This window comes from Corapipo altera, unplaced genomic scaffold (assembly GCF_003945725.1).
Source record: "Corapipo altera isolate COAL_440 unplaced genomic scaffold, ASM394572v1 59, whole genome shotgun sequence".
NCBI classification, from domain to species: Eukaryota; Metazoa; Chordata; class Aves; order Passeriformes; family Pipridae; genus Corapipo; species Corapipo altera.
In genome coordinates, this window is record NW_020884917.1 from 189,568 (window position 1) to 211,924 (window position 22,357).

Below are 22,357 nucleotides of genomic sequence, written 5' to 3' on the forward strand. Positions count from 1 at the left end.
TTCCCCAGTTTAAGACTATACTCTTTAATACTTTTTTCAGAGCAGCAGCTGGACCCTAAACATGTTCTGTATTTATTATTAAACAGGGATGTGGAAAGTCACAAGTTATTTTCACAGGCATTCTCCCCCTCTAATTGGGGTTGACTTCAGCCCCCGACTTCAGTGGGGCTGGCACCAGTAGTGTTTCTTATTACAAAAAAACACAGTGAAGCTGAAGGCTGCAGGATGTACACTGAATCTTTTCCATGCCAAGTTGTTCTGTGTGTGGACCAAGCAGAGGGCAGAGGGTCAGTTCCTGAAGGATTTCAAAGCATATAGTACTTAAAGAACCTGATTCAATGTTGAGGTACCATTGCAAAACTCATGACTCCGATAAGCTTTCCTAAAACTTAATTCCAGAAAACCATCCTGTTTGAAGACATGGATCCAAAACACAGTACCTCTTGACTCCCTCAGTGTCTGCTTGAGTACAAACTTCAATATTTTGCCAAGTATTTGGGGGCCAGAAGATGGACTTTGAAAACAGGGGAGAAGCCTGTGCAAATATCACCCCTTCTGCTAGACAGGGCAGAAGCATTATGTCCTCTCTTAGGCAGGGACCATTTTAGGAGCTTTAAAGTGTCCTCCTGTGATCAAACTAAGATTATTTCTTTACTGAGGGACCTGCTTACCCTGCTTACTCTCCTCAATTGGATTTAATTCTTGATATTCAGGGTGTCTAAAAAGACTGAACATCTTGCACAGTGCCAATTTATTTCCAGCTAATAGAGCCTCAAAAGTGGTAGCATAGATTATTACGGAATTCATTAATATCTGATTTTAAGGATGGGGCATATTCTGTAAGTGGCTGAAAATTACAGTGTTGCATAACTGCTGTGATCTATTTAAAATTACACTTTTCTATTTCAGATGTTCAAAAATTAACAAGGAACAGAGAGAGAAAAAGGAAGCAAATTCAAGATTTGAAGTCTACTGATGAAGGCAAGATGGTTCACTAAAAGCCAATGGGCTAATGAAAAAACTATTATTTCTTGAAATGCCGTATGTATGCACATTAATATCATAACAAATTCTTGTTCTGACTTCTGCTTCACACCCATGAATATTTTTGCCCTCTCCAGCAGGAAGACTCATGGATCAGAAGTCATCCTCTGAACAATCACTGGCCTAAAAAAGAGGGCCTGTTTTTAATAAACTGACAGAAATAGCCTCACAAGGCTACCCTGGAAACAGCAAGAAACAACTGAAAAAGGCAAAGATTTCTCGAAACTCATAATACTTTTCATATTTCTATGTGTCCTATTTCCTGCATTAAAAATGAGGCATGCAACAGAAGAGCAAAAGGCAATCATAAAACCAGTTTAGACCACATCTAAAATTTACTTGCTCAACTATCAACACCTTATTTCTAAAATGCTCAGATTTAAATACATTTCTTCACCTACTACTGATGTACAGTTACCTCAGAGGAAAGCACAGGAGCTATCTCGGACTTCCAGATGCCTCTCCAGTAATTTGAAAGTATAAATGACCAAACAGCATCTTGATTAATGAGCACTTTCCTACTACAGCTTGAACAAGCACAAGGATTAATTACTTATGCAAGAAAGAGCTTCCCTCAACCAAATTACCTACTTGCTATTCCAAAGCATTCTCTTCCTGGCCAACCTCTCATCTCCCCACACACAGCAGGTGACAATAACCTTCTAGGTTTAACAAAACCTACACTATAAAGTGGTGTGATTTTAAAGACTAAAAAGATAAGAAATAGAGAAAAAAAGTACCATAAATGTCTTCTGATTAATGCTTAACTAATATTTCATTACAGTATAGAACAGCTGTAAAAAGCACATGTCCACCTTAATTATAAACAATTTAATTTTAATAAATTACATTAGATGAAAATTTAATATTGGAGCTATTAGAACTGGTTCATTAACCCTAACATCTCATTTAGAGAATAAGTAATTTCTATGAGCCCAGTATACGGCTTACACTGAAGTAAGAATGAAGCCAGTATTTAAGGGTCAAATCCAGCTCAAGGGTCAAATTCAGCTCAACTTCAAATGTACGAAGTATTTATGTTTTTCCTTTTGTATCTTTCATGAAAAACAGTCTTATGACTAAAATGGCATAATACTTGCTGAGAAAAAAAGGCTGTCCAAATTCATTAAAATGAAGAAAATAAGCATTAAAAAAAAAAAAAAATAAAAGGAAAAGAAAGACTGGGACAAAAAAAAAAAGCTCAGTCTCTGCAGGATGAGCATCAAGTAGCGAAATAATGAATGTGCACAACCTCAAATAATGCATTTATGGAAAGGTAGCAATTTTATGTCTGATACAAATGTTTGTAGCATAATAGTGAGATATTAATAAAATTTCTACTAGTTATTAGCACGTGTACACCCTGAATTACTTCTCCAATCACTATGTGACTGGATAAAAGAAAGGCAATTATTCCATGTGGCTCTCTCCTGTGACAATAAGCTGAGGCACTGCAGAGAAAAAGTAGGCTCAGGTCACTGCTGGAGGCAGACATTTCTTGAACTTCAACTGAAAACGTCTAATTCCCTTTAATGCTTTTCTGAAGCATTTTTCGGGAAGTTCTCTCCTGCTTCTCGGATGTGAAAGCCTTCCCCAGCTCTGGGCTGCAGTTCTGAGTGCAGTGAGAAAGAATAAAAAGGAAGTAAAGGCTAAAACATAAGCATGCCTATCAGGACACTGAGTTCTTAAAACCTAAACATAATTGCTATTGCACTGAAAAACTAATCACGTTCCTAATTTAATCCCAGACTGAAATAAACAGGTTATTTTTGTGTGAAAAAAGTCAAGAAATAAAATCCATGAAAACAAACATAATTTGTTACTTAAATGTTACATTACAATGTGGCTACATAAACTCATAGTTTTTATTACACATTATTCTTTTATTAATGTTCTTACTAAATTATTAGTCGCATATTAGTGTTATTTCTCAGTCAGACAGTTTCTCCATTTTAGTTGCATACATCTACTATGCACCCTTTTATTTCTCTACACATTTGCAACAGACAATGTTGTAACACCAACTGAGCAACAGCAATTGTAAACCAGAGTGAAAGTCTGGATATTTCCAGTTTCTGTTTATTTCTTAATAGCCAAGGAGCAACTATTCTGTAGGGAAGATGAGAAAGAGTTAAATACAACAGGAAATGAAGGAATGGAGCTGACTCCATAGTCCCTCGAAGAAAATAGTGCAAGAGTCTAATGAAAATAAAACCAGAAATAAGGGTGTTCATGTAAGTTTTCATGCATCGTGTGGCTCATAAAAGCAATTCTGCTCTCATGAGATCATTGGTCTGTGTACACATGCGATAATTAAGAATAGCATAAGGTGCTTAAACACAGATGGAATAATACCATGCAGCAAACCATTTGCCAGATAACTATTCTAGTTTACAACAGGGCAGGGAACAAAACTGTTCTTCAAATGCTCTGGCAAATACTGAATTGCTTTGACTGAGGTTTTACAAAAAAGATATTTGTGTTCAGGTATACATTTGTCACTGCTCTCTTATAGCTAAAATGTCCCATCTTTCCCATCAGCAAATAACCGCTTAAAGAAATTAAAGTCATTTAACTGAACACCTTATTCAGTCAAGGGGAAAGGCATACTTTTCTGCATGCTCCAAAGGCTGTAACATTTGGCATCTTAAGGAAGTCTTCTTGGCACTTCAGGCCTAGGGTAAAAAAAAAATTCTACAAACTATTCCTCATTGAAATTGCCACGTTCAGTGAATGCCATTTTATTGACATGTCTGTAGGATCCTGTACCAAAGTTCAGATTCTTAAGCAGGCGAAATTGTCACAGTGCACCTCTACTAGCACAGGTGTTATCTATAGCAAGATCAGTCAGTGTATACACAACAGAAACCCAAAGAGAACTTTTCTTCTCTGCTTCTGATTCAAACCACCCTTATACAAAGGAGGCAGAATAATACAGATTATGTGTCAAACAAGAAGGCCTCATAGGTTATTCAAAGAACAACCTGTACATTATGTCTCCTTCTGCTGATACAGTTCATCTCTAGATCATAAGGAACCCCTGCAATACACATAACAGCTTAGCATTGCCTGAAGTTTTTTATGCACCTCAAAGGCACTAAAACACCTTCCAACAGGGCCAACATTATGTTAAGAGAGTAGGAAGAAAACAAAGTATCACAAGGACTATAACTCACAACGTTCTTGAGGAAAAAAAATTAGAATCGAGGATGTGAGGATTGGTATAAAGTTCATAATAGGTATGTTACACCCTCAGAACATATGAAAATGTCTAAACACAGCATACATATCATAAGCATCCCACCTGCTCATTCTGATGAGCCCTGCCACTCACACTTATATAAAAAAGTACACGAATGCATGTGTGGGCTGTGGTACAGACTTGCTTGTCACATGGTTGATGATCTCAACCAAACGAAAACCCTTTTCATTTACCAAGTACACCAAATGCACTTCCCCTACATTTCTCCACCTATCTATAGATAATAAAATGAATGAATCTGATTGAACTGATACATCTAACAATACGAACAGTTCTGCAAAAAAACATGAAGTACTTCCAGTTGTTTGATAGGAATATACAGAATAGAAGGTGGCACATACACATTTTTTGGTTCTAAACAGGGATGCCCTGTCTAACACATTGCCTCAATTCCAAACTTCTCTTTATATCATATTTCACTGTCTTAAGTTCCCCTTACATTTCTGTATATCTTTAGAAAGATGACAGGCAGATACAGAAAAATATACATTAGAACAGTGACACAAGAGCATCATCTGAACAAAGCAGATATCTCATTTTAAGTAGTATTTGAGTTCTTTGACTGTAAAACCAAAACAACAACAACAACAACATTTCCTCCCTTTTCTGATCAATTTTTTTCATGTATAGTGCTGAGATTAAGATTTCAAAAATGGAATAATTTAGTTAGGCAGGACTTTGTAAGACATGAGACCATGAAAAATTATATATATTTCTTTAAGTCATTCTCCTTTTTTTTTTTTAACCTACTTTAAATTTCAAAAATTATATGAAAAGATAATTTGTTTTTAAAATCCACTATCTTGTAATAAGTGCTAGAGTACAGAGACTTAACTTGATTAAGGTCAAAAAACACTTTGGTAGTTGAGGTCATCACTGTCTTTTAAAATTTCATTTCATAAAAAAATCTTCAAGACAGTATAACTTGTTCACATTCCAATAAAATTAACAAAAAAAAGGCACCTTAAACTCTTCATTATAAATACTTTTCCGATTGCTAAATTGCCATTATTGTCTGACTGTATTTTTAAGAGAGATCTCACTGAGAGTTCATGAAAGCTACAGTATTGCACTCCCAGAGACTTAAGTCCTAATGAATTTTTACCATCATTTTTCTCCTCTCTGTAAAGCAGCACAGAGAATGACCAGAGAAGTCACAGCCCTCCTTCCAGCTGCAACCTCTTCAATAAGCACTTTCTCAAATCCCAAACCTCCATAAAGTAGGTACTTTACAGGCACAGGTACATAAAAGTGGATACACATTGCCCTAAGACAGCCATTTGATGAAAGGACTGAAATGCCCCCATCTGGTCCATTCACAGCCCAGTCCCCCGTTTGACAGACTGTACCGCAGCACCTCTAAGGGAGCATTGGTACCAGATTTTTCCAAACAGCCTTTTCATCCCAAAACCATTAACTCTTTTGACACTTGTACCTCCGAGCACCTGCAAGCAGTGAGCACAGGAGGTCTCTGCTGAACAGAATAAACGCACCTCACTGGCTGGAGCGAGGGAAGAACCCATCACCTGCAAGCCTAAGCAGAGATGTGACACGAACCCTCACTCAGCCAAAGAAGTATGCCACAAGGTGCTTATTCAAGCCCACGTGGCAACTCTGCAGAATCATATGTTCTTCTCAAACAGGCACACGACCACAGAAGTCACAGACAGTACAGAATTTACGAATTCTTGAGTATGCAGGACCATTCTTCCCTCTCCACAGTATGTAGCTAAAGTACTTTAGAAACCACATGCCATAAAGAGATAATTTATTGCCAAAATGCAAATCTTCAGAACATCTGTCTGTGGGGCCTCTCCATAAATTCACATAAAGCTATCAAGGTTCAGGCTTACAGCACAGCATAACCACGCTGAACAGTGTTTCAGATGCTCTTCAGATTCTTCAGTATTCTGGATACTGTCCAAGTAGTAATTAATAGAGTCAACACATTCCCAGTATTTGGTGTTGATTCTGAACCACACAAAACTGTCTCCTCTGAGAGTAGTGAAATGCAGAACACATGAAATCACATCAGACTCTTTCAGATGTGGAACTTACACAATATTTGCTGCGGATAATAAAATCTCATCAGCCCTTATTCATGATAGATAATAACAAGCTATTTTCTGTCAGAGTCAGGGACATTTAAAAAAAAAAACATGCCATCTCCTCCAGTTATGAAAAGAAAGAGCCACTTCTACAAAGCTTTATTTTATGGCAATATCAAAATAATATAAATAACACACTGGAAGCACCACAAGGCATTATGAGCTTCACATAATCCAGTTACCTACCACCAAATCACTGAAGAGGGAAGAAAACTGCAGCTTCTGTGATGCTTACAAAACAGCTGTACTCACAGTCAACAGAGGGGCAAAGCCCTGTGTTTATTTCTGGAAGATCTAGACAGGAATGGTATCAGAACCAATTTTTCTGGCCTCACCTCCAGTTTGCAAGACCGCAGTTGAAAGGGTCATTCAATCCATTATACCCCTGCAACATCGGGCCCGGTGACCTTGCCCACAAGAATGCCAGTTCATGCCTGGCAAACAGGCTTGCTTGCTCACTCCCACCATGTATGAAGCCACAGTTTCACCAGAGCACGCGGATAAAGCTTTGACTGTTGAAGAAGGCTTCAGTGTCCTCTCCAGAAGCACTGTGCAAGCATTTCCAACAGCACTTCCAGTGCTGCCTATCTCTGAGATGATGGCTCACACAACAGAGCAAGGCATTTACAGATATTAATGTGATCATATTCTATTGTCAAGTCAACCAGCAGAAGGCAATGCTGTGAGGAAAGATCTGCAGCAGTTGGTACGCTACAGCAGTGACACAGATGTGAACTGAAAAGGGAGAACTGTAAAGAGAGAGGAATGCCTAAAAAGCATTCAAATATGACTGAATGTGTTTTGTTTAAGAGGAGACTAAATTTTTCCTTATTTACACCTCAAAACTGAACACCAGTTTGCTGCATACCCAGCTTTTTCTTATTCAAATACAGCCCCTGTGCAAGGGCAGGTATTACCAGACCCTGAGGCTAAGCCTTCTCAGCATGAGTGTCTTATTGAACTACTGTAATTCTCTTGACTTCTGAAAATCAAATCTTTAAAAACATTAATACCCCAGTGCTGTTTTACAGAATCCCAAGTATCTCAAGGATAGCCTATGAAAAGGATCTAAAATATATTGTGCATGATCTTAAATTTACTTCATACGTATGGAGGATTTTTAGGGCTCAGAGAAATAGCAAATACCAGTGTGTTTGGCTCAGATTTTGATCTTGCAAAATTAGGCAGTCCCTCTACCCTTCTACAGGACAAGTTAATAACATTAAAAAAAAATACTCTCTGCAACTGGATATAAATAAATCATCTAACTACTGGATATATAAATGAAATAAATATTTTCATTTCTCCTACTAATTGAATACAGGAAGTACACAATTTTCAAACTGGTCTTTCCTGTTCCAATACCAGATACCAAAACTTCATTATTCAGTTGTAATTACTTCCTCTTCATGATGTAGTTTATAGGTAGAGAGTGAGAGGAAGGCTACATTTAATATACATAAGGCACTTGGTAGAAAAAGTGATGCTGATTGGGCAAGGACACATTACTGCACCTTTGCTGAGTTAGCCAGGGACCTTTGTATAAAGTTTTTGCTGGCTTTATACAGGTTCATGGAGGAGCACATAATGCATGCCAGCACAAGGTTAACCTGCCAGGAATTTTCCAATACATTTGAACCATCAGAAGGAATTTAAATTTCACCAAAACATTGTGGTCAAACAGTGAGATTTGAAGAGAAAATATAGTGGAAGTAGAAGGGGATAAGAAAAAAAGGGAATGAATGGTGACAGCTGGTGGAGAGGAACCATATCCTAAATAATCGGGCTGGACAGAAAATGATTCTTGAAGCAGGGAGAGCCAGAAAAAGGGAAGAGGCAGTCTTCCAAATACGTTTGGGTTATTTAGGAATATAGCCCTATGGTATCAGGTGACATAAAGGAGATTATTTTCATAGCAAAGTGGGAGCACTAAGGAATCAGGAAAAGTAACATTCCAAGATAGTGTGATAAGTTTCTTGCAATAGACCAGTTAGGTTGATTTCTCCTTATATATCCTTATATCCTTATATAACCTCACAATGAGAGCCCTGTCCTCCCCTTCCACCCTAGAAAACAATAAACAGCACCCACTCTTGCTAAAAAAATAAATTAAAATATATATATAAAAAATTACACCACGCAGTCATGGTACAAACCAGCTCTTGTACTGTGAAAGGGAACAAGGAAAAACACATCAGTGTTACCCAACAGTAGCAATACTTACATTCTTGTATTGCTGGTCTTATTGATAATTACAGATTTTCCAGTCTGATCCACATTGTGATCCATTCCAAAGTAAGCTGCCACTCTGTGCACTAGCATCCTCTGATACGAAGACATCTGAGGGAACTTTTTATAGTGATTACTAGGAAAAAAGAAAACAAATAGCATTGATAATTACATTTCCCTCTGAGCTATAAATAAATGAAAATAGCAATACATTTGATAATTCAGTGGACAGAAATCTAACTTAAAATTTCTCCATTGCACATTTACATATAAATGTTTGCTACAGGAAGGCTGGAGGGAAAAAAAAAAAGGAATTAATTTTAAGATTTCTATAAGTGCATTTCCATGTGCTACATTGAGACAAACAAAGCTCATGCTTCATGGTACCTAGTGAGTATTCTGTGTGTTGGGAGGAACTCATCTGCTGACCCCCCCCACCCCACACACACACACTCCCTGCTCAACCAAACCTACAGATTTGTTGAGACACTGACAACAGCTTTGTGCCTTTCTCCCAGAGGTCAGATGCAGGATGATTCTGGAAAGATCTTGTTTGGCAAATACTCCTTTTTTCTCTATTACTGACAAAATGCTTATTTCCCGTCAACATAATTTCTTCCTCTGCGGCTATTCTGACTCTCCATTTTTAAAGCTGCAGAAACATTTTATTATAAAGAGCTAATGATAACAAGAATCCCTCCACCCAAGTTCAGTTTTATTTTCCAATGCATTAGAATAATATAGCACAAAGGAAGAGCCAAGAGATAACACCCTTGATTATTCTCTACACTAAAAGCTTTAATTATATTTTCAGATCTAAATGAGCGGAGCCAGTGCAATTATAACACAATGAAAAGCAAAAGGTTTTCATTTACATCTACCGTATTTTAAGCAATACCACCACGTGTCAGGAAATAAAAGCCTGCTCTTGCAGCGTGCCAGTAACAGTCCTCAGGAGCACTGTGGTCCATATGAGCGAATCCCTCGCACAACTCACATTGCAACACAAGCACATGACTTAATAACCAAGTGTGGAACTCGACTTACTTGTTGTCACTAATAAAATCAATAATTTCCTGTTCCATTTTCAAGAGTATCATTCTGTCCCTGTCAAAAAGAAACGCAAGGAATTGTACCATCAACTATCAATAGGCATTTTAGAGGAAAAATTAATATATCAGCATTTGAAAGGCTATTTTGCAAGCGCTGTCAGTCATCTTGATTAAAAATGAAACGTGCTTTACCCTGGCTCATGTGGAAAAGACTGCAGCCTGCTTTGCTGCAGCTTTGCAGAAGTACACGACAGGTTCTGCTATTCTCTGAGCTCAGCTATGGTCTGAAAGCACTTCCAGCCACAACAGGCTGCAACCAATGTGTTGCATAGAAAGATCTGACTGCTATGGATAGCTTTGGTCCTTTTTCACCCCTTTTTTTGATGGAAAATGAGACTTCCAGCTAACCTAGTTCTTTCACAAGAAGAGCTGCTACCCACAGAAATTTTCAACATTTTGCCTGAGACATATCTTCCACGGGGCATTGATTTGCTGCAAGAAGACTGGACATGTCCAATCTAGTTAGAGAGTACAACGGAGAACAACGCCCTTGAACTATGGCTCCCAAGAAGCAATGCCACAGTATTTCTCAGTCAAAATGCTCTGTTTTCAACTGGAAGGTCCCAGATACTCCTTTTTTTCCATGCTCTCCTGCCAAAAACATTCAAAAATTTCCCCAGCGTATTTCACACATTTCTAAGCTTGACAGAGTCCCATCACTCCTTAGTTCTTCTGAACTTTCTCATTTTGCACAGATAAAGCAATTGAAGGACCTTCCATCATCTATACAAGAGGTTATGCAAGTTCTCCTATAACTTCAGAATTACATGGTACCTATTTAACAGATCCAATTGAAATGAAGGATAAAAATCACGACGTATAAAAATGTTACAGATCCTTCCTTAGATGTTTAGAGGTAAATTTAATGATGAGACGGGCTTGTAGTTCCAAATGACAACTATGGGAATACTGAGAACAGAATTTGGCACTGTGCACAGGATTTTAATTGTGTGCAGTACAATTAAAGGAAAGCTATTTTATATCCATATAGAAATCTCCAACCATAATAGTTATAATGTATTATTGCAATCACCACATAGAGCTGTATACAAGAAGGTAAGGACAAAGACCAGATGTTAAGTGAAATTAAGCAATGGGTGACTGGATCAGGGAGTAGAAGTTGATGACTTTTTATAGCATTTCTCTCAGTTAACAGTCTACCTCCTTTACATTTTCCCTCATAACCATCTCCAGAACAAATAAAACACAGTGTACAGTTATGGGAAGTCAAAACCTGCCACCTATAATTGCAGGAATACCAGCTCTAACACAGGAAATACCTACCTGGGGTTATTCTTTAATGTGTTAATGAGAAACTCATGCAAATCTATGCCTGTTGAATCTGTATACTCTTGACTGCAATCTGAAAAATAAAAACAAACACCCTCCATTCATTTATTTCATTTCAACAGTTACAATTAAACTATGTTATAAATCAAAAACCATTTTCCAGTAATAATCTGAAAGCACACACTCCGAAAGTATTCATTTGGAGTTCAGCCAAGAGGGATCTACATTCTGAAGCATCAAGTGGACATTCATCGTTCCTCTGTACCACTCCACCGAGAACACAGCACCAAAACTAAACATTGAAAGAAACTGCAGGTTATTTAAAAACACGGAAATCCTTCAACCCCATTCAAGACCCTGCCAAGTTCTTCCTTTAAACCACTAAAAAAAATTTTTTAAATGAGGAAAAAAAAGTTCTATTCATCAGTGTGTCTTTGTATCCCTTAATAAATGTTGTACACAGTAAATGAGGAATCATGCCAGTGGGAACTCTATTTGCATTAACAGACCGAAATCCAATGACGCCTGGGAGTGGGCAGGTAATAGGGATGCGTGACAGTAGTCAGAATTAATGTTTCAGCATTATCTCCTGACTCAAAAGTACACACAGATTATCAGGTTGGCGTGAACTGTGAGAGCTCCACTGGAGCCAAATGACTATTCACACCAGCTGCAGATCCACACTCAGGTAGGCAATGATTATTTTGAGAGATTACACTGCAATTGTATTCCATGGATTAATAAAAAGATTTAAAAAACAATACCAAATTTAGATACAAGATCTTTCCCGAATAAGTCTTACTAGGTGATAATAGTAGATTGCAATGCAGGTTGAATGCCAAGGATGGATTTCCTTACAGCATTTAAGATAAATACTCCATGAGAGAGGAGCAATAGTAAAGAGGATTACTCTCTACTGCCTACACTGCACAAGTTACATGCCAATATATTATCATTAATCTGGAAAAAAAACATATTAGTGTCCTACACTTACTATATAATCACATATATATTTACATATGTATGTGTTTATACCAATATGGTTAAGTATTCAAAAGATTGCTTTTACATTAATGAAAACTAATAACATCTAATATCAAACCTCAGTTTGGAAGGTTTCTTTACTCTCAAAGCCTGATGTTTGTATGAAAAAGGCTCTCATGCACATACATTTCAGGTTCTGACTTTTCTCAGTATGAAAACACTCCTACTTATATACTTATACACAAATAAATAAATACATGCTTGTAAAAACATACGATCCTTTCTACAACAGTAATCATAACAATTTAAATATTTTTAAGTTCACCTTTTGATAACATTCTGATCTTGTTTTTTTCACTGTTTTTATCTTTATTTTTATCCTTCTCTTTTTCTTTCTCGGAGTCATCTTTATTATATTTATCTTCTTCTTGCAAGCTAGGAAAACTGGAAAGCTGTAGTTGGATTGATTCCTGTCGGGAAAAAAAAGATAGATAAATTATGGGCCAGATTCAGTAAGCTTCCAATGGCTTCCAACCTGCAGATATTGGCATTAAACTATGTGTAGCTAGAAAAGTTGAAGCCAGATACATTTCTCTCCTATTTGAAAAATGGAGGTTTTTTAGCCAGGAGAGTAACGACATCTTAGAGGCCAAATTCTACTAGTAAGTAGGTATTTTTTCTCTAATATTTGAATACTATAAAATGTTAGTCTACCTATATTAAGGGCACTAAATTATGCTCCACTTCAGTAATACTCACTTAAGAGCTATTAGAACAATGAAATACATTTTATATGGGTTTTCTTAATTAATTTTATAATTTAATACTACATATGTTAATTGATGATCAATGGATGGATATCTGAAAAATATCACTTCTTCCCCTCTCTAGAAAACCTGCAGTTTCATATGAACAGTTTTGCACACATAAGTGCAGTACCAGCTAGACTGAGCCTTCTGGGTCTGATAGTTGAAGAGTGCCAGCAAATTATATACTGAGTTGTATACAAGAGGACATACTAACTAATCAGGTACTTTACATTTAAAGACATATGGAGATGTGCCTTTAGCAAAAGGGGTGAAATGTGCACTGTGATCTTTCAAGTACGTCATAGTAAGTGAACTTCTTTAAGGCATCACGAGTTTTATCCTCAAAAAGTCAGTATTTCAGAGACTATGAGTCCCTTTGAAAGCATGCTTCAGCTTTTAAAAGTTAATTAAAACTGAGAATTCAAGCTGGTTTGCATTTTCTGATTTTCCTTAAAGAACTTGTTTTTCCCTGCTTACAATATTTCTTTATACCAGCTTTGTTTTAACAAAACCCAAATTGTTTTCTTTTGAAGTTACCACGGCACAATCTACATATTTCAAGAAATCTTAAACTGGTTGGACAAAACTGAAGGAAGCATACTTCTGTGTTTTATTCTTTTAAAGAAAAACAAAAGTGCTCAGAGTAATACTATATGATTAAGTAGTGTAAAAAAAGCACGTTTGAAGTAAGCTGTCACAAAACTCCCTGGTAAAGTGGTTTTCTTTAACAGAAGAGAGTCCTGCATGCCTGATAATTTTTTGGCATTATGTTAATAAAAACCTATATCACCAATACTGGAGAAAATTGGAGCTTCTTGAATGCTAGTAAATTCCCTTCCTTCACAATTTTTCGAAGTATACTAGCATATTAAAAGAGTAATAGAAAACATTAAAGTAAGGGGTGGTTTTTTAAACAACCAGACCATTATGAATTCAAAAAATGCTTCCAGTAATTATTACAAATTTTACGTTTCTGAATTCTTTAAAGAACTACAAATCAGCCATCACAATACATGTAAGACAAGCTCCTAACAGAATGGGATATCAGCATAAACATGCCACAGTAAGACAGAAATTGGTAACTTCTCAGCTGAATCATTATTGACTTTTTGTGAAGTTTGAATGTTGCACAAAAGACTTGAGATGAAAAGCATTGTAAAAGAGAAACAAAACCCTGGACCCAAAATTTAACCTGACCTACCATCCTTAGTCCCTACTTCTGTTAGTTTTGGCTGACTATTAGCCAGAAATTGAGCCTACAGAGGGAAGGAGTGGAATTCCTTGTCATTTGAGGTAAGGTTTCATAGAAAAATGTTTCCTAACCTGCTCAGTTGTGCTCAGGAGACTATCGCTATGCCTACTTTCTTTCACTTCAAATGGCAGTTCAATTTCTCTTCAAACAACAAAAACTTAGGATCAACCACTGCTAAATGACCCCAAAGGATAACTCTTGATTCCAGGCACTGCCAGAAGCAGAGCGACTGTGCTGCTAGCTTTTCAACAGGAGAAAAATGTAACTGGCCATGCTGTTCCCAGGATATTAATCCTAAGCTTCACAGTGGTTCTTAAAAATGCACATATGAAAATGATGGACTTTACAATCGTATGAACACAGCACACGTATGAACATACAGTAGATACTGTTTTACATGTAACGTAATAGTGATGTATCCCCACTAGAAGAAACACACAAAAGGGTTGTAAGAGTCGTGAAAGCAAGCTACTGTATATTTTCTTAGATTTTTTATTGATTTTTCTCAATAGTAAAATACAATGTTAATAAATACATTGATACAAGTATAGAGAACAACAAAATAAATAATCAAATTGCAATAATACACTTCTTGGTCAATAGTATAACATTAAAGGCAACATTTCTTTTAAGTAAGGACACAGCGAACCATCAGGTAAGCATTCAAGATCAAGTAATACAGGTAAACAATTTTTTTCCCTATACAGGAAAATCAAGGCAAGTATCCAAATATAAATACAAACATCAAGTCTGCAGTACAATCCATACTCAGTAGTTCTGGCAATGTACCGTACATTCTCTGGTAATTAATTCCCTGTGGTTTGTAAACCATTAAGAAAAAATAATAATTTAAAAATTTTAAAAAAATAATTCCAAACCAAAAAATAAGCTATTTCTCCTCTAACGTGAAAGCAAAGGAATTTGGTTGGCATAAAACTTCCTGTATCCTTCAGCCAGCCCAAGGAGGAACCTGCAGGTCCAGCTTTCCATGGCAAAGCTGAGCCACATTCATTAGTAAAAGGTCAGTGAGAGCAAAAGGGTAATTCCTATCAAATTAATTACACCAAGCCAATTGTGTCTTAAGGAAACAGATGCTGGGGTCAAGGGAGACATTTCATCTCCCATAAATATTTTAAGACAGTCAAAGAAATCTTTGCCACAGCTGGTCAGGTAAGAGCAGAGGCTGTGTGTAACAAGAACTCCTCCTCTGCCTGGTGTAAGGATAGGGATTTTGCCTCAACACCTGCCAGTCTCTCTGACATTTAATACAGGTCCTGTGCAGTACATTATAAACTACCAGCAATGCTTAATACAATCTCTTTATATTGTTCTCCTTTTCATTCTCCATTAAACAACAGAAAATACAAATAAAATCAGAACAAAAGCCACGCATTTTGAGTAACGCATGTCAAGCAGAAAGCATCCTACCTACAACAGAACAACTGATAAAATAACCTGCTCATCTACTGCATAAGCATCATTGTAGAGCAGCAGAACATGTAGATGTCCTGCTGCTAAACAATTTGGTTTTTGGTCTTTCAAAAAAATTAAAAAAATAGAAAAACCTCTCCTTACTTATGAGCTAAGAGGAGAGAAAGATTTGTTTCATTTCAAGTCAATAGAGGAAACAGTGAGAAAGTACACTTAAATGTCTTTTTTTTTTTTTTTTGTGCTAAGCTCACAAGAAGCCACTTGCTCAAGCTCTCTTGATAGCCAGTCTCAACTGTACATAAACATGTCATAAATTATAGGCAGTATTCATGATATTTTCGGTTTAGGTTAGTTGGGATTTTTTAAGCCTTGCTCTCACTAGGCAAGCAAAGAGGAGTAACTGAGGCTTAACTTTTGCTTTTTGCAGTACTTTTTGAAGTTAGTCTACAAAGACTGCCACCAGTGTTATTGTCCGAGGTGAGGGGTGCAGAGGACAGAACTCTACCAGCTGCTGGGAATACAACACTACCAGTACAGATAAACTCAAATACACACTTTTTGATAGAGGATAATTTACATCAAGAGTTTAGAAAATGAATGTCACTCAGTAGGAAGCATCCTTGGCTCTATCAAGGTATTTTAGAGAGCAAAGGACATTTGAATTTTATGTGAAGGGGCACACTGATATGAACTGGAGTCTTAGAGGAACCAGAAACCAGAGCATATTCATAACTGTATTTGGTGCAGCCTCGAAAGAGATAGCCTTAGAGACAAGAACATATTAATATTCTTTTTGATTGTTACTATTTTTAAAAAATTTTAATATCTGAATACTTTTGAATTCTTTTCCATTTGCTGAAATTTTCAGGGGGTCTGGAAAAAAAAGCAAACAACACCCTGTGATATAGTATAAAACTAATATTTCAAAATAAAGTTCACGCTAAACCAGACAACTCCATAAAAACATGTTCATTGTCGGATGTAATTTTTCCCCCAAGAAAGACATTGTTAAATGCCCAATTAAATAACACAACCATGCAACTGAAGATGGAGGTCAACCATGCAGCTAACAGCAACGATTGCAAATGTACCTGATTATCATGAAGATTTTCTCCTCCCTGACGAGGGGACGACTCCTCACACACAGCAAGACTCCGGACAAGTTTTCCTTTAGCTCCTGACTGAATAAGAGACAGAGAAAACAAAACAGAAAGCACTACTACTGACCCCAAGTCACATAATCTGCCCAAATATCTGCCTAAATATCCCAAATAACAACTAACCACCCCATCAGCAAAAATGTATCTGCCTTCAATGTGGATAGAAGAGGATTCTAAGCAGCAAGCCATTTGCCACAGGGAAGGTGAAAGGTTTCTTTTTCCCTTTTAATCATTTCTGCTACAGTTCACTCACTTCCACCAAAAACTGTAATTGCAAAGAAGGGATAATCCAATACTGAAGGTAATTTAACATAAACTCAAAGGTTCCTTTTGTCATTTGGTTTGGGTTTGTTTGGGTTTTTTTTTCTTTTTTTGAGGGTCCCTCGCTTTCCTCTAGTAGTACTATATCCAAGGAACACAGACAATAAAATGTGCAGGTGTTATGGATCTGCACTTGAAAAATTAAAAGAAGTTTTCAGGGTTTCATTTGTTCCTAGAAGCTCCTTCCGATCCCCGCCCCCACCCTCTCCCCCCCTTAGGGAACTCAACAATTTCTGCTTCCATCAAGATTAGTCCATTAAAATGGACTTAAAATTCTTAAAATTTAGAAACATTAATTACTAAAGCAAAAGGAATGTACTGTTTCCTTCTCCAGTGGTGCACAGAAGCACACATGCTGTCTAACACAAGCACACAGCAAGCCCAGTAGCATAAATGGATGATGGATAAAGGGCAGTCTGACACACTATATTTAGAGGCAGGTGTCTGTCTTTGTGTAACAAGAATATGGGGTAAGGGGCAGAAAAAAACCCCACAACATAAACAAAAAACCAATCACCACACAAGAAAGGCTGCCATTTCAATTGCAGGCAGACATTTAATTGAAATTCTTCATCCTGTTGTGGCATGCAACTCCAAACAGAGATAGACCCTTACCTTGGATCTTTTTTTCTGCTGATTTGCACCTCGTTTCTGGGTACAGCAAAAAAAGAGAAGCAGTTATCACTTCAATGGAAAATGGGCATGACAAGAGCATTACCGACATATAGACTCAGTCACTTCTAAATGACGTTTTAAATCAGTTTCTGACTGCAAAAGTAACTTCCTCAAACCCTGTCTGGAAAGCAGGGAAAATCAAGAATCATCTCTGCTCATTATTATTTATTTTATGAACAGGTATAAACAAGAAAAAATACACTGCACAGTGTTCTCCTATTTTGGATATAACAACAAGGTAAGAAAAGGTATACTTAAGTAAATACTCCCCCTCTCCAAATTCCTCTTAAATTGTAGAGTCCCTCTTTATTTTTATATTTCATTGAGCAAAAAGGATTAAAGCCCCCTCATCTGATAAAGGCTTCTTATCAAATTACCTTCTTAGGCTTTGCATAACAACTTTTTGTTGGCAGTAACACCTACAAACCAAACCACATATTAAGTAGTTATTCATTAGTATTATCTGTAAATTCATGAGATTAAGGTACTTTTCTAAATCCTAACGAGGTAAAACAGTCAAATATTTCACCAAGTTTTAACACAGATGTCTAGAAATAAACTTCTCAGAAAAAGTAATAACAGGGACAGTAGCCTAAAGAGCTTGAAAAGTATAATAAATAACAGCATTTTATAGCAAAAAAAAAAAAAGAACCCGAAATAAAAACAAATAAATAAATAATTTCAAAAGGAAAAATAGAAACGGTCTCAAAATCATAAGAGAAAAAATAAGGGAAGTGTAGGCAATGAAAGAAATCGCAGAAATGGAAAAGCAATGGTATCACATTGATATTTTAACATGCCCATTCACTATTCCTGTCTTACCTGCAGCTCTGTCTTGGAATCGCTGAGCTTCTCCTCCTTCTCCTCTACTTCTGAGCTTTCAGATTTATTAAGAATACAGTTGTCTGGATTGGCTTCGGAGATCGCAGTCTCCTGCTCTTTTGCAGTTTCCTCTGCTGTCTCCTGGTTCAATTTACCTTGCTCAGACATTCTTCCAGACAGAAATTAAAATAACAAGATTTGGTGACCTGAAAGGTCATGTTATCACGACACAAACACACACACACACACAAAAAAAACCACAGGGGGTGATTTTTCTTTTTTATTTCCCAGTTGCATTTCCTTTATAAAAAAACTAAAATGTCCATCTCAGGAGTGGAAAACTATGTACGTCCCAGCTGAAGAGACGCACTGAATCCATAATATTGGGTAACAGTAGAATTGTGCCAGGTTAAGCAAGCAGATCTCCAATTAAACAGTCTTTGGGCAGAGCAGATATAAGGTAAGGTGCTGTGACTACCCAGCCCAGTCCCAGGACTGCCAAGGTGCAGGCAGGGAGAGTGAGGCACTCTGCTACAGAGCTCAGTGGTACTAAGCAGGAAGGACCTGTTCAGACTTCTAGGTGTATGGCATCTCAGTGCTCCCCTCCCCTAATCTTTTTTCCATTTTTTTTCTTTAATAAAAGATAAAAGCCAAACAAATACAAATAAAAACCAAGCATTGAGCAAAAACACTTTTTAGCACTCAAACATGAGTTTTATGCATAGCAGAAGCCATGGTGCTCATTACCACTTTAAATATATATATATATATATATATATATATAATTTAAGAGCTAATCATTCAAGATAAATATGAAATCTAAATTTGGCTATAAAGTTCCCAAGGTCAACATTTTCAGGGATCAAACCAACAGCTCCATTATTAAAACCCTAATCCTCTTCCCAAACTCCATATCATTCTCCAGTACTATGAAAATCCTACAGGAAGCTCTTGGCAGGTACTTCTAATGAAGATATCTTAACCGAACTTAACTCTCAGCTCACAACAGGTTGTTGTACAGAAGCTTTAAAGGCTTTTCAAAGTTAAAGTCTATTATTATTTTCTCTCTCTCTCTCCCCCCCCCACCTCTCTCTTGAAGCCTCTCCCACTGATCAATTGTCAAATCAGAATCATGAATAATTTAACTTTTCTTTCTCCATCCATTTGGCTTAAGAAGCATCTTCAGGAAAAACAACTGTGGATGAAAAACGGAGTTATTTCAGAAAGGGTCTTTTGCAACACCTTGCCATTTCTCATCAATGAAACAGCGGCTATTAAGCAAAATCACACTTTGCCATGTTTTTTTTACAGTTTGAAATTAAACATTCAACAGATCTGGTATCACTTACCTTTACTTTTTTTTAAGCTATGTTTTAAATGAAAAAAAAACCTAAGACATACTTTTTCCAGTTTTTGCTTTTGTTTTCACACTATAAGTAAATAAAATTTCCTATATAATCTCCCTGTTTAAGAAGGACTGTGGATTCACAAGAAATGAAGCCACATGGTTCACAAACAAACTGACTGGAATCTGAAACTCACAAATTAGTTCACAGTACAGCAAGTCAAGCTTCAAGGTATTCACCTTCCTTCCACCACTCTCCCCAAGAGGGCTGATGATACTGGCTATTCTACAGTTACAACTGAAACTTGAACCACTTACTGAAAATTCAGAACACGATGTGTGGCAAGACCTTCAACTGGGCTGTTAAATAACCCTAATTTGTGAAGATTTTCATCAAGAAATGCACACACTCTTCATGAACTTGCAGCTCATTTACACGCTTACACAGTGTTCAGAAAAACAACTACAGTCACATGAGCTGCACGAAAGAAGCCATTTACCTGAAGAACTGCTATAATTCCCACTGTCTTTCTAGTGTCTTCTGTTGCTCTTTGCTGGTTAAATCCACACAAATTATCAACGACAACGTGAGTCCCATGTCCCCATTAACAGTTCAGAGGGCCAATCTCCATTCTGGTCCTTCAGAGAGCTTGACGCACCATAGTCAACCTGGAAAAGACGAAAAGTAAATAACAACATCGGTAATGATCATGGCACAAGGTAAGGATGCAATAGATAGGACCAGCTTTCTAACACTAATGACCAGTTTCAAGCAAATCACTTTCACAGCTTGATCCAGCTCCACCTGTCTCAAAACTGCCTGCTTCTTCTCTAATGAAGGCTAGAGCCGGCTGTTCAAGTCATAACAGCTCCTACGCAAGGAGCTAAAATTAACAATTGCATTATGCGCTGAAGATTACTCATTTCAATTTTAACCTTTTTTAGTGAATTCCAGCACTTTTCATTAAAAAAACAGCATATATACATATTTATATATAAGCTCATCTGTTTGCTTCAACAGAAATCAATGAGAGTATGAGGAAAAATGATTCTCCTACTCTTTAACTATAGCTTCTGATCCAATTAAAATTTCAGTAGTCAAACACTATTGGAAAAGAAGCTAGGTGGGTACTTTTAGAGAGTGACCTGCTTTACCAGGGTAGTGAATAGAGATGTTCATTTAATAAGCTAAATAAAAGCTGAAATGATCCAGAGTGGGAGGAGGAGAAGGAAAAAATCCTATTCTTTGAACAACAGCCACCAGAAAAACTTTCATTTGAGGCACTGTGTGAGAAGGGAAAAGCAGACCTCCAGGTTACGGCTTAGAAAATAAACCTAAAGAGAGTTGCTCAGCAATGCAATTTATGCTGTTCATCAAGATTGTGTTTGCCAGTTGAATAGCTGATTTAACAGAAAATGAGCATTTTAGGATGAGTCGGACTGATTTATAAGCCATGGCCACGTGCTGAACTGTCTTGATAAAACAGGCACCTCTTCTCAAGGCTTGCATGTGAGTCACAGTTGAAGCAATCAGTGCAGGCACACAAAAACAGCAAATACGAAGCACGAATCATTCTATTTAGGGGGAGGGGAGATGGGGGGAAAAATAGACAACAATAAAATCAAAAAACCTGAAAATCATCTCACGTTGTTAGACTCCCTGTTTCTGTGGTATGTTTTACACTATGTATGACTGCAATTGCTGTACAGCATGTGCACTGGAACTCACCATGTGAAAAGAGCTGGATTTGATGTGCCAGAAATGGAATTTAGCTTTTCAAAAAAAATCAAGTCCTGCACTCTCTGGGAGCTCCGGTGCACAGTGGAGACCAGCAGGCAGTTCTGTAAATTACCACTGCCATCCTGCAAATTTATATACATAACAATATTTCTTTTTCTCAAACCACTTAATAATTTATACAGAGTCACAAAAAATAAGTCTTCCCGCTAGCTTTTTGGTATTTCTGCAGGACTATTTTTGAAATTTTAGCTCATTACAAACATAAGATCACAATGGAAATGGAGGAACAACATGGAAAACTATGCCCAAGCACTCAAGCACATGCAAAAGTATTTCATGGAGACAATGTTCAGAGAGCAAAGAGTAAATAAACCACTGACTGAATATCCTTTCCTCATAACCATCTTCTATCACATTACCAAAAGAGAAAGGGGTGAAAAAAGAAAAATCAATCAAAGCCAATCACAAACAAAAAACCCCAAGGAAGTAGGGTACATTAAAGTTTCACCTGGAAAACAGCCAACCAGGGAATAGGCCATTGCAATCAAAACCCGCCAAAACAGAGACAGATATCTGTACCAAAATCAGGACACACACAAAAAAAAAAAAAAAAAAAAAAAAAAAATTCAGTGTGACCATGTGTTGTGAATTAACTATTCATAAAACAAACAAACAGAGCAAAACCAAACAACAAACCAACCCGACCAAAGGTATCATACACAGCAAGCAAAGAGATCAGCCAAGACTTGGTCTTGTGCCACAGATGCTCAAC

The 22,357-nt window shown here is 37.0% G+C and overlaps 1 protein-coding gene across 16 annotated transcripts in view; it reads right to left on the reverse strand.

Annotated features, from left to right (window-relative positions):
- ARPP21 (cAMP regulated phosphoprotein 21) overlaps positions 1-22,357 on the reverse strand; it is a 196,840-nt gene that overhangs the window by 85,608 nt on the left and 88,875 nt on the right. For 12 of the 16 annotated variants that reach the window (XM_027656006.1, XM_027656005.1, XM_027656004.1 and 9 more), the window contains 8 exons: positions 20,345-20,513; positions 18,500-18,705; positions 17,618-17,653; positions 16,613-16,702; positions 12,355-12,499; positions 11,040-11,118; positions 9,691-9,750; positions 8,639-8,779 (listed from right to left, as the gene is read on the reverse strand). In XM_027656006.1, coding sequence (XP_027511807.1) covers positions 8,639-8,779; positions 9,691-9,750; positions 11,040-11,118; positions 12,355-12,499; positions 16,613-16,702; positions 17,618-17,653; positions 18,500-18,667 — 719 coding nt within the window. In that variant the 5' untranslated portion in view covers positions 18,668-18,705; positions 20,345-20,513. Of the gene's footprint in view, positions 1-8,638; positions 8,780-9,690; positions 9,751-11,039; positions 11,119-12,354; positions 12,500-16,612; positions 16,703-17,617; positions 17,654-18,499; positions 18,706-20,344; positions 20,514-20,598; positions 20,687-22,357 lie in introns of those variants that run through there. The other 4 variants (XM_027656000.1, XM_027656001.1, XM_027655995.1 and 1 more) reach the window with 3 other exon arrangements.